The sequence below is a fragment of the Gallinula chloropus genome (assembly GCF_964237585.1).
Source record: "Gallinula chloropus genome assembly, chromosome: Z".
Taxonomy (NCBI): Eukaryota; Metazoa; Chordata; class Aves; order Gruiformes; family Rallidae; genus Gallinula; species Gallinula chloropus.
Genome location: NC_140089.1, coordinates 62,317,827 through 62,330,102, shown reverse-complemented (window position 1 = coordinate 62,330,102; position 12,276 = coordinate 62,317,827). Strand labels below are relative to the sequence as shown.

Sequence of the window (12,276 nt, the reverse complement as noted above, 5' to 3'; positions counted from 1 at the left end):
AATGTTAGACTGGGTAACATTATTCTACCACCTCTGGTTTTCTCTCATGATGGTAACAGAAGCCAGTTTAAGTTTAACCTGATATTGTATGAAGTGATACATCCCTGTGTTTTCAGTTGCACAGGATGACATCGTCTGACATTCTGACACCAGACTACAGAAGATTCACCATAATGGAATTAGCTACAAGGGGCCAGGGTTTGGGTAGAATATCTGCAGGTTTCATTGGGGAAAATGGGAGAAGAAAGGATGAAGGCATTTTATGGGAAACGGACTTATAATATGAACAATGTAATGTGCAAGAGAAGTCAAACATTCACACTCCAATCCAAAATCCTCTAGAGCTATGTGACTCAAGTGAACACTGGATTGGACGCATGGTGTCCATGAATACTCCTCGAGTAAGGTCCTTTACAATTTCCAACAGCTCCTCACACCTAAACAGCTTTGAAACACACTTTATTACATACAGATGTCCAGCACTCAGACCTTGCAGTCTGCAATACTTCATGTTGCAATCAAGCAATGTTGTAAAAAGAAATAATCTATGAAACAAATTACTCTTTCACCTGCCCCCTGTTCAGCCGTGCTCTCACAGATTGTATATGCCCCCAGGCTCTCCAGAATTTCGGATGTGTCCTGCTGTAAACTGAGGGTGTGCTTATCTGCAGGCTCTGGAGTCCAGCAAGAGGAATACAAGTAACGCTCTGCAGGTTATTGAATTGCTTGCAGGTTGTTGTTTTGGTTTTGTTTGGGTTGTTCTGGGGTTTTTTTAAGAGGAGAAACTTGGGTGACATTTCTTTGTGAGGAATGAAAGAGTTCTCCTACCCAGCTATGAGTTTCCCGATGGTGGTAATGAAATAATAGTTCTTATCTTCCTTGAAGCCTATTCAGACTAGTATCATCGCTTTTAAATGGTATTAGCCAACGGTAAATTGGGATATGTACAGCATTTAGTACAGTACCCTGTATTGTTCTTGTGGAAAGCTGCAAAGCTCTATTATGTAAACACTTCTATTGCGTCTAAATGTTTGTTTTTGAAACGGGCCTTTTGCACAAGTGCTTTTTTCTCATATTTGGTTAATTGGTAGATAATTAGAGCCAGGCTTAGCTGTGCGCTGCTGCAGCGATCCAGCGTGCAGCCATGAAGCGGCAGCTCTGCGAAGGCCTCGTGGGAGCGCAACCAAAGCGCGGCGCGCCGGAGCTTCCCGCCGCTGCCGGCAGCGCCCCGCGGCCGCGGTGGGGAGCAGCGTGCGGGACAGGTGCTGGGCACCCCGCGATGCCCGGGCCCGGGCTCCCTCGGGCCCTCTCGGCCGCCCGTCGGGCCACCGCGGACGTGCTCCCCAGCGCCTGTTCTGCGCGGATCCTCCCCGAGACGTGCCAAGCGGTCCCCTCCGCGCGGCTCGTCACCCCCGCGCAGTCATGTCGGTGCCCGCCACGCCACGCGCGACCCTTGTTTGGCTGCGGCCGCTGGCAGCCCGGGCGCGGGCAGCCCGGTCCCCCGCAGAACTCGCCCCACGGAGCGCAAGTGCCCTCCCGCCGGCAGCACTCGCCGGCAGGCGCGGGGTGCGTGACGCCGCGGGCGCGCAGCTCGGCAGAGCTCGCAGAGCGGGAAACTGTCCCGCAAACCCCGCGGGGACACCGGGCCCGGCTCGGCTGCGCCCGGCCGGTGCGGGACGCCCGCTGCGCGGCCCGCGGGCAGGGGAGGCCGCCCTGCAGCTGTCAGTGGGGCGGCACGGGGGCACCTTTGCACCTTCCCCACCGCCGGCCGGGACTGCAACCCCTGTGCGAGCGCCGCTCGTGTCCTCCAGCCCCTCCCCCGCCTGTCACTCACCCACTTTGCATAAACGCTCCTCCCGCCCCCCAGAGCATATACCCCCTCTCCGCGCCGCCGCCGGGGCAGAGCTGCGGCCGGCAGTGCCTGCAGCAGTCACCTCCTCTCTTCCATTCCCCGTTCCTACCTCCCGCCCTCCTTTCGCGGCCCGCCTCCCGCCAGCGGCACCACCTCCACCCGGCGCTGCTCTGCTCTCGGCAGTGCAGTCTGCCCGGCCGCCTCTCCGCGGGACCGCTGCGCCGAGCCGGCAGCCGCGCTCCCCTCCCATGCGCGGCGCTGCGCCGCCCGCAGAAGCACACGGACGTCCGCACTCGCCTGGGAGCCGCTGCTGTAAGTCGGTGCCCACCGACCTGTTGCAGCTCCGGTCGCGGTGGGAAGGCGGGCGGGGGGGCCTCCGCTTGCCCTGCGCACGGCGGCGGGGCCGAGCTGGGAAGCTCATGCCGGGCAGAGCTGCCGCATGCTCGGGGCAGGCGAGAGTTCTCTGGGTCTGCGGTGCCTGCAACGCGGCCGACTCCGCGCCCGCGGCGCGCCACGGGGCAGCTCCGGCTGGAGCTGGACTGCCCGGCGCAGCCGGAGCCCGGCCCTCTCCGCGCTGCCCGGAGAGAGCTCCAGGGACCTCCGTGCCTTCTGCGAGCAGCGGGGCGCTGGGCAGCCGGTGGGCAGACATCCGTGGTAGCTATTCAGCGCCTGCGGTGTGCCGCCGTCCTCGGAAGGCGACGGCTTCTGTTGGAAAGGCCCCGCGATGAGCTCTGTCCTCTTCATCGGGGCCTCCGGAGAGCCGGAGCATCCCTCAGCGGGCGTGAGGCAGGTCTGGGGAGAGACCGAACGCCTCGCTGCTCCCGGAGCTGCCGGCGAGGCTGCTCTCCCTGCGCCGGTACAGCAACTTCTGCACGTGGCTGTTCCGCTGTAAAGGAACCCAAATGCGTTTTAACTTCTCGTTATTAGTTTGGGAAGAAAACCGGCAGGTTTATTTTCAGCGACGGAGTTGCCTAGGCGTTATGATGTAGTGAACTGGGAGCGGGGAGGCGGGGGGAGGAATTCAGAGTTCGGTTTCTTTGTCTGCATGTAGTGAGCAGCAGCAGTGCATTCCTAGTAGGAGCAGCGTGTTCTGCTTTCCATCTCGCTGCAGGTCCTGGGAAGCCACCGGGTTTGTGCTGGGGGATTTTAGGTAGCGTCAGGCGTTTGCGCTGCAAAACGGGAGCTGTCGCTCCGGGTTTAGTAGCTAAAAAGTGGTGCTGGTTAAATCGGTGAGATGTTTAGCAGATTTCCTGTCCTTCAGCTGTTTTGCTGATTGTAAACAAAAACGCAGCCACCACCGTGTGACTTCAGAGTTGTGTTACAATGAGCCTGCATCAGGGATGTGCCACTAATTTGAAAATACTTATTGTTTCGTTCGATTTAGGCTGAGACCTGCATGCTGCGGAGCAGTTAAGAAGTAGGGCAGAGAGTCTGTTGCTTAGTCTTAAAGTAGTGTTTATTACTGGGTTGCTGTGACAAGTAGCCTGTTGAAGTGTAATTATAAATCAAAGCCTCGGTTCAACCTCTGTTCCTAGATAAAATCTTTATCTGTAATTTACTGACCACTTCTTGTCTTTTGCATACAAATATTATTTCGAAGGAAAAACTGCCTGAAGCAAGTTGACTATTATTCAAGATGAACATTTGCTCACTGACTGTAAATTACCTCTGCAGAAGTATTTGAGGCTTGCATAATTTCCAGCACCAAGTGGAGAAATCAGAGATGTCATTTATATGTTTTAATATTCTTGTAAGATTCTGGGCTGAGCTAATTGTCAGAAACTGCAGAAGGATGTGTTTACAGAAACACTGCCCGTTGGTGAGTTATGATAATTGCTTGTAAGGGTGTTTGTTTAGCTAGTCCATGTGTGAACTCATCTGAGCAACCACAGTGAAAGAAAAAGATGTACAGATATGTATCTTTGTTCTGTCTGAGGAAATACGTTAGCTTATCTTAAATGTGAATTGGCATACTTTGAATTCTTCGATTCAAATGACATTGAGTTGATAAAGGCAATGCTACTTGAACAGTTAAAGACCAGAACACGTGAAATCTGCAAGTGCTTAGTAAGAAATATCATTGCTCACTGAAAAAACAAGTCTTCCTATTTTAAGTGGGGTGAAATGCAGAGTGCTTTATTCAGTAATTCCTTGAGAGTGGCTCTTACAATGATTTTACATTTTTTTATACAGCGGTGTTGGTTACTATGGCTGTGGGTGGGCTTGGGTAACACACAGTGATCTCTTCCTCCTCTGCATATGGTCCCCTAGCTCACTAGCATCCAACATACGCATAATTGCAGGGTGGGTTTTTTTATGTTTGCTTCTGTTTTGTTGTGGTTATGGGCTCATTCGGAATGATGCTGGGCACGTGGTGCTTGCAGGAGTGCAGAGCCTGCTGTGGATCTCTGTGTTTGCATCCTCTGGTGTGAACTTTACTTACCCTGTTCCTGAACTCTGTGGATGATAAAGGAAAGTTTTCGGTTCAGTGTGAATTCCCCCTATACATGGCGGCAAAGGAGAGGAATTGTCTTAGAGACCCACAGATGCCTAGATTAGGTTGTGGTGTCTATGCATTCACTTGGGATGGAGAGCAAGGGGGGCAAAGAACATCTTCCTATCCTGGTGATTCTGATCAGTGGGTGCTTAGCTCCTGTCTGGCTCCCTGGCAAGGAGACCTTGTAGGAGTAGGTTCTTGGTGTGAGGAAAGCTGATCAGTGGAAATCCAGTGAATGCTTGGTACTGCATCATAATAGCATTACAAAAGGTAGAGTACCTGGAAAAGTTTTAAATGAAAAATTTTTAATGCAAAATTTTAAGGGGAGGTGGGTGGTGTGCTTTGCCAGTAAAAGGTTCACCCATCCATGTCTCCAAAGTGTTTATGTACTAGCATTTGAAGCCCTTTCTGTAATCCTTCAGTTCCGGTGGGTTTCAACCTGTGTACGGTCAGTATAATCTTTTTGACTATAGATTGGGTAATTTTAGTCTGAGATTAGCGCTCAGGATCCTTGAATGCCATCTGAGTCCTTGTTTGCCAGACAGTAGAATTGCATTAAAGGTAATTTAATTTTCCTTGTAGAAGGATTTGTATTGTGAAGATGCACCAGCTTCCCTAAAGTTTAGTGTTTAGTGTTAATGCATTTAATAGATCGGCCTGGGGAGCATTGATAAAGTAACTTTCCAAATTTTTGCATGGTAGAGAAGACAGATACTCTGCCATCTGGCTCTAGTGGGAAGGATTCCTCTCTGTTTTGTAGGATTTGGGATTGAGCACTGTATACTGGGGCTGTGTTGCTTGCTCTTTTCAATCACAGTTAGGTTTCATCAGGAAGTCATGTCCCAGATTAAAGGAAATAGGCTATGGTACTTCTGCAGTAAGGTGTCTCTTTGTTCTTTAATTGATCTCAGTTTTGCGAGGGGGGGGGGGGGGGAAGGAGGGGGGAGGGCAGGGCGGGGAAGGTGTAGCTGCAAATGAAGGGAAAGGTGTATCACAAACTTGCTGTTTCAACTGACAAATCAATTATTCTGAATGCTATCACAGCTAGTGAGGAGGAGGGTACTGGCTATGCTGCAGTTAATTTGCAGGTGGTGTATATTCTATAGACATAAATCAGTTGATCTGAAGTGGAGTCTGCTGCCCAGACTGATCATACATGTGTTTGGTTTTGTTGAAGATTCTGGTCAGACGAATCTAGAAAAATACAGTTACTTTAAAAAAAAAAAAAAGTTATTTTGAGGTTTGTAAAGCTCTTGTGTTATCTTGAAGCATGAAATGTGGGAATAGAATTGTACAGTCCTGCACAGCTTAAGCTTGCTTAGTAGTATGAAAATCTTTCAGTCTGTGAGAAAGGGAAGTACAACCACACTGAGAACCTACACAAGTGGCCCCAGGTCATGCTCTGACTTTGAGCATTGGTTGCTTCCCAAGTAGAATTTTGCCTTGCTCTCTGAATGTGCAGTAAAAGGGGCTCTGGGGATGTGAATATCATAATACATAGGGAAGCTTGGTTCTCTGCTTTCTTCAAGATGCTTCTGCAGTTTGGAGAGAGTGAAGTGAGTTTATGGTAGTGGTCACAGCCATAACTTGCGCTGAGCTCTGCGTGCTTGATCTCCTACTACTTGCACTGTGGCTTGTTGGCCATTAGCTTTATATGGCTGCCAATATTCCTCCCTTTCCTTATACTCCATACTGTTTTGGCTTGAAACTTGGCAGCTGTAGTCATACACAGACCTGCATGTCATGGCAGATAACAGTAACGTTCACCTCCAAACGGGGACCAAACAACATCATGTTTGTTAAGAATAGGGTAGGAGAGGACATGTGTTTAATGTCTCTTTCAGACCTCATAATGAACCAATGGCTTGTGCTCTGAGTACCTGACTCTTGAGGTGGCTTCAGAGGTGATGCCTCCATGACTTCAGTTGACGGTCAAAACACATTTTTCTGCTGAGTCTGCCTTTCTGTATGCTGTGTCACTGTAACAGGCATCCCCTGGCAGAGTCCAAGATGTAATCTCTAATATTCACTTGTCTTTTTTTTTTTTCAAAGATTTTGCAAGTGTAAATTTATGACTGTTGCCAGGCTTTTATTTTAAAGTTCCCTTTTTTTCATTCTCTGCTGTTGCATATGGAATCATTATACCAAAGGGAAGCTTCCTAATGGGATTAGTAGGTTTTGTTCCCTGTGCAGCTTTTGACATTCCTTAGGTATTCTGTCTGGTAGCTCTTCCTGCTATGATTCAGTACAGGAGAATGTTTCAAGCATGTGCATGTGTACATATGTAATGAATCAGCTGGTCTGGGTTGGGGAAGGGTGAGAAAATCGGCCCTCATTCCTTTTCTTTCTCCTCCGACTTACTTGCTTACTGTATTGCTATGAAAGTTGGAGATCAGGTTTCCCAAGACAAACCTGCTGTTGGGCAACAAATTTAGAGTATGTCACTTATGAAACTCATCTTACAAAAAAAAATAAACACATGCTGAATGTAGATGCAATTCTCTGTCCGCTGATCTATAAATTAGGACTTCCCCCCCTCCCCCATCTCACAGTGCATAACAGATACACTTTTTGGTATGTAAAAATATTAGTTAATTGTCTCCTTAATCTTACTATTTTTTTGTTTGTTTGTTTATAGGTGTGAAAGAAAATGTCAGTCAGCATGCATGAAAATCGCAAATCTAGGGCCAGTACTGGCTCCATAAACATATACTTGTTCCACAAGTCATCCTATGCTGATAGTGTCCTTACTCACCTGAACCTTCTGCGCCAGCAGCGTCTCTTTACAGATGTACTTCTCCATGCTGGGAACAGGTCATTCCCTTGCCACAGAGCTGTTCTAGCTGCTTGCAGCCGCTATTTTGAAGCAATGTTCAGTGGAGGGCTGAAGGAGAGCCAGGACAGCGAAGTCAACTTTCATAATTCCATTCACCCAGAAGTCTTGGAGCTTCTTCTGGACTACGCGTATTCCTCCAGGGTTATCATCAATGAGGAGAATGCAGAGTCACTGCTGGAGGCTGGCGACATGCTGGAGTTTCAGGACATTCGGGATGCTTGTGCAGAATTTCTGGAAAAAAACCTTCATCCCACCAACTGTCTCGGCATGCTACTGCTGTCAGATGCTCACCAGTGCACCAAGCTGTATGAACTCTCTTGGAGGATGTGCCTTGGCAACTTCCAGAGTATCAGTAAAAGCGAAGACTTCCTCCAGCTGCCGAAAGACATGGTAGTGCAGCTCCTTTCCAGTGAAGAATTGGAAACTGAAGACGAAAGGCTGGTCTATGAATCTGCTATCAACTGGGTTAACTATGACCTGACTAAGCGTCACTGTTACCTGCCCGAGCTACTGCAGACGGTGAGATTGGCTCTCTTGCCAGCCATATACCTTATGGAGAATGTGGCCATGGAAGAACTGATCACCAAGCAAAGGAAGAGCAAGGAGATTGTAGAAGAATCAATAAGATGCAAGTTAAAGATCTTGCAGAATGATGGAGTGGTCACTAGTTTGTGTGCCAGACCCCGTAAAACTGGCCATTCGCTTTTCCTTTTGGGTGGCCAAACCTTTATGTGTGACAAACTGTACTTGGTAGACCAAAAGGCAAAGGAGATCATTCCAAAGGCTGACATACCAAGTCCACGGAAAGAGTTCAGTGCTTGTGCCATAGGCTGCAAAGTGTATATCACCGGGGGACGAGGGTCAGAAAACGGGGTGTCCAAAGACGTGTGGGTGTATGACACCCTTCACGAGGAGTGGTCAAAGGCTGCTCCCATGCTGGTAGCTAGGTTTGGGCATGGCTCTGCTGAACTTAAGCACTGTTTGTATGTAGTGGGAGGACACACTGCAGCAACTGGTTGCCTTCCAGCTTCCCCTTCAGTATCCTTGAAGCAAGTAGAACAGTATGACCCTGTGACCAACAAATGGACCATGGTTGCTCCGCTGCGGGAGGGAGTAAGCAACGCAGCCGTGGTCAGTGCAAAGCTGAAGCTGTTTGCTTTTGGAGGTACCAGCGTTAGCCATGACAAGCTGCCCAAAGTTCAGTGCTACGATCAGTGTGAAAACAGATGGATGGTACCAGCCACCTGCCCCCAGCCCTGGCGCTACACAGCTGCAGCTGTTCTGGGTAACCAGATTTTTATTATGGGTGGAGATACCGAATTCTCTGCGTGCTCAGCTTATAAATTCAACAGCGAGACATACCAGTGGACTAAGGTGGGAGATGTGACAGCCAAGCGAATGAGCTGCCATGCAGTGGCATCTGGAAACAAATTGTATGTGGTTGGAGGCTACTTTGGTATTCAGAGGTGCAAAACGTTGGATTGCTACGATCCCACCTTAGATGTATGGAACAGCATAACAACTGTGCCCTACTCGTTAATTCCCACGGCATTTGTCAGCACATGGAAGCACCTCCCCTCATAATTGTGCGTATGTTGCAATTACAAATTATCAGGTAAGAAATAGCACCTTTGAATTTCACTGTAATAATGCTTTTCACAAAGCTTTTCAGCAGCGGCTCTGAGGAGGGTGAGTATACTCAATCCAATTTTACAGCTGGAGCAACTGAGACACAGTAAGCAGGGAGCCCTGTCTGCAACAAGGCCGGATGCTGGAAGTAGCCTGCCACATACCTTGCAGCCGTTTATTCTTATGGGACCTTCACCTGCATGATTTAGGTGTTGAAAACCTTATTTTTGCTGAGTGGAAGTGCAGATAACTTGAACATTGAGTCCTGCTCTGTATTTAGATAAAGAGCATCCTAAACAAGGGTTCGCTGATGCTTTCCTGGTGGCAGAAGCCAGGTCACACCATGTATCCAGTAACAGTACCCAAAAAAGATGCTGTAAATACTGATCTGAAGCCTGATAGTGAATTCACTTGAATTTCCAGGCAGATGGCATGCTTTCTCAATGCAGACAGCCCTTGGGGAAATTTGCTGTCTTATGAAAGGTGTTTTACAGGCACTTGAAGCTTAATCTTCCATCTCACCCAGACAGCATGGTTGCACCTGCATGGACTATTGTTGCATTTGCTCCGTTTATATATTTGAAAATACAGATTTTTCAGAATAGCTAGTTATGGTCATATATGTTGGACAAGATATAGTGTTGGGAAGGCATATAATTAATATTGCTGGCAGAAATAATTGCCAGTCTATAGCACACACTGTTCCAAAACAGTTTAATTATACATAATGGGCCAAGCTCTTACCAGGTGCAACTTCAGCATTGTATCTTCTCACAAGCAAGTCTGAATTTTGCCTTGCTTGTTTTGCTTGCTGTGAATTCCTGATTTTTTTAGGAGGATGGGAGAAAAGGTGAATGAACCAACCAACCAACCAAAAAAATCCACATACCTACACATACTATTTTTTAAATCTGGGGTGGGGTTTTTTCATATTGATTACCAACTGTTACTTCAACTGTTACCAATTTTTCCTTATTCCTGTCTTTTCCAGAGTTACATCACTTACAGATACTTTCCATAACTGGGTGTATTTTGAAACAAGTCTGGCAGGCTCCCTGTGGTGTTGTGTTGGTCTTTTTCCCTACTCCCCCATGAGACTTCAGTACAGGATCAGAGTTGCCACCATCCAACCAACCATAGTGGCGTGCTTAACCCTAAATAGTCCAAGCCCTGAGAGTGGTAGTCTCTTTTTGAACAGTGCATAGTGTCACCATGGAGGCCAGGCAGGTTAGAAGGAACAAGGCAAATAAACACAGTTGCAATAACTAAACAAGCTTTGCCTTTGTATCCAAGTTACCTAGAAGTCCAAAGTGATGGCGGTTTTCCCCAAAATAGGAAGAACAGCTTGTGTATAGAGACTTGCCTATGTTCTTCTGTTTGGGACAGGTCATACTTTGCCTTTTGCAGCTGGAGATATTTGCCTGACTCCTGTGGTAAACACGAAACCCAAATGTTTTTGAAGCAGGATAGATAGAAGTATGTACCTAGCCATGTAAGGTAGTTGTGAAATTGCTTTTCTTTGTGGTAGAGTGAGGATTCATCCTGTAGATGTCCTTCAGCTGATTGGGAGCTTTGCTGGAGCAATGAATATGAGGTTGGACCCATGCAAAACAGCAGGTCAGCATGGAAATCTAGTGTGAAATTGGGCTGCGCTGTGCCGTCAGCTGCCTTTGTCTCAAACGGTTGTTTCTTTGGAAGACACTGCCCTCTCTCCTTCCCTTGCTTTGTTTTTTTCCCAGGCTTGCTCTTGGGAAAGCAGGGTGAACCCTTGAGACTTAATCAGATCCTGGATGCTGGGAGTAATCTCACCCCCCAGTAGCCAGCAGGTGGAAGCCCTGGTTTCTGTCCAGTGCCTTCCTCCTAGCTAGGAACAATGTCTTGACATCCTTGGTTAACTTCTATTATTACTGACTTTCGGCGGTTCTCAGTGTTATCAGAGCAGCTGTATTGAATGCCCGGACTCAGATCTGTGCCAAGAAAAATATTGACTTATTCTTCTGAGACTGACTTAATTGTTCTGAAGTTTACAGTACATGAGAGGGAGTGTTTTATTTTGAAGAAAGAAAAAAAAGAAAAGTCCTCAGAATATAACGGTGCAAAAAGCTTTTGTTTGCTCTGCAGTATCTTGTTAAAAGCCATTATTTTATCTTAACTAACACACAAGATAACTAGCTGAAGGCAGCTGTAGTCTGAAATCACTCCAGTGCTTCGTGCTCATCCAGCAAGTAGTTGGCTTTTTTTTTCCTTTCCTTTCTGACTCCTGCTGCTTTGTCAGTGGGTGGGAGGGACAAAAAGGAAATTACTTCTGATTACCCTCTGTTTTCATGGTGCTGTGTGGCCCCAGACTGACAGTTTTTAGGAAGACTTCAGTCTGCTTTGTCCTGTTCCTCAAACTTGGGGCTTTTGAGTAGGTTGGGGATTTTTTCCCCCCCCCCCTTCCATTTCAGAATTTGTTATCATTATTTTTTTCAATGTTTGTCCTGTGACAGAGAACACTGTTTTGGCTTCGGTGTTGATAGCATGTTTCAGTGGGAAGAATGGCACGCTACACCATGAAAAGACAAATCAACACTAAATGCAGAGACTTTTTTTTTAGATATAATGAAGATAGTGTGTTTCAAGCCCACTGTTGCAGAGGCTCGTCGCTCTGGGCTGTTAATGTAGGCTGTGGTGTTTCCTGAGAGTGTCCCTGTTATTCTTGGACATCACAGCTTGAGAGTGATGTGGTATATTAAATTTAACTGTGAGTTCACTGGAACTCCTTTGCATTGTAACTGTGTAGGATTTGCCTCCTAAAACTGTAGCAGTACTGTCAGAAATTGCAGTGATGAGCGGATGATGGTTTGGAAGTGGGCATTTTAATACAGCTTCATATTGGAAAAGCAGAGCACAATCTCAGCACCCAAAGGCTGAATTTCTCATTGAAAAATGAATTTTTGGAAACGATTTTGGATGGAATTATTGATGCATGGAGCATTGCTGTGTGAAAAGAAATGAGACAGACTCCTTCTCTAATGAATAGCAGATATGTTTTAAGTAAGGGGATTATATGTGCCTTTCTATATTGTGAATAAATTCAATTCAGAATTCTTCATGGTGAATGGAGGCATTGGGGTGAGACACCTTCACGTCCCCTTCTGCTTTACTGCAGCCAGGTTTGCCTTGGCTTAAGGATAGAAAAAAAACCTCTTTGCATTAGATGTTCATGTGGGTTTTAGTGAAATAGAAATTGCACAACGTTATGCTCACTTAAAATGAGTCCTCACAGCTTTGAGATTTTGGGGGAACACAGAAATGTTGAAGTATGCAGAGCCCATCATTGGGCTGTATTGGGTTTCAAATGACTGAATTTTATTAAAGAAGCTAAACAGCCTTTCTGGGGTTGGGAGGGTGGCTTGCATAGTAAGGCCAGTAGAACAATAAAGGCAAAATCTGACCAGATATAATTATGTTCTTGACTGG

The 12,276-nt window shown here is 47.1% G+C and overlaps 1 protein-coding gene across 1 annotated transcript; it reads left to right on the top strand.

Annotated features, from left to right (window-relative positions):
- Positions 1 to 6,999: 6,999 nt before the first annotated feature.
- ENC1 (ectodermal-neural cortex 1) lies at positions 7,000 to 8,769 on the top strand (the record flags this gene model as incomplete). The annotated part of the gene is made up of 1 exon (XM_084278036.1): positions 7,000 to 8,769. One exon carries the CDS (start codon positions 7,000 to 7,002, stop codon positions 8,767 to 8,769), a length of 1,770 nt encoding a protein of 589 aa, XP_084134162.1.
- Between the last annotated feature and the right edge of the window lie 3,507 nt (positions 8,770 to 12,276).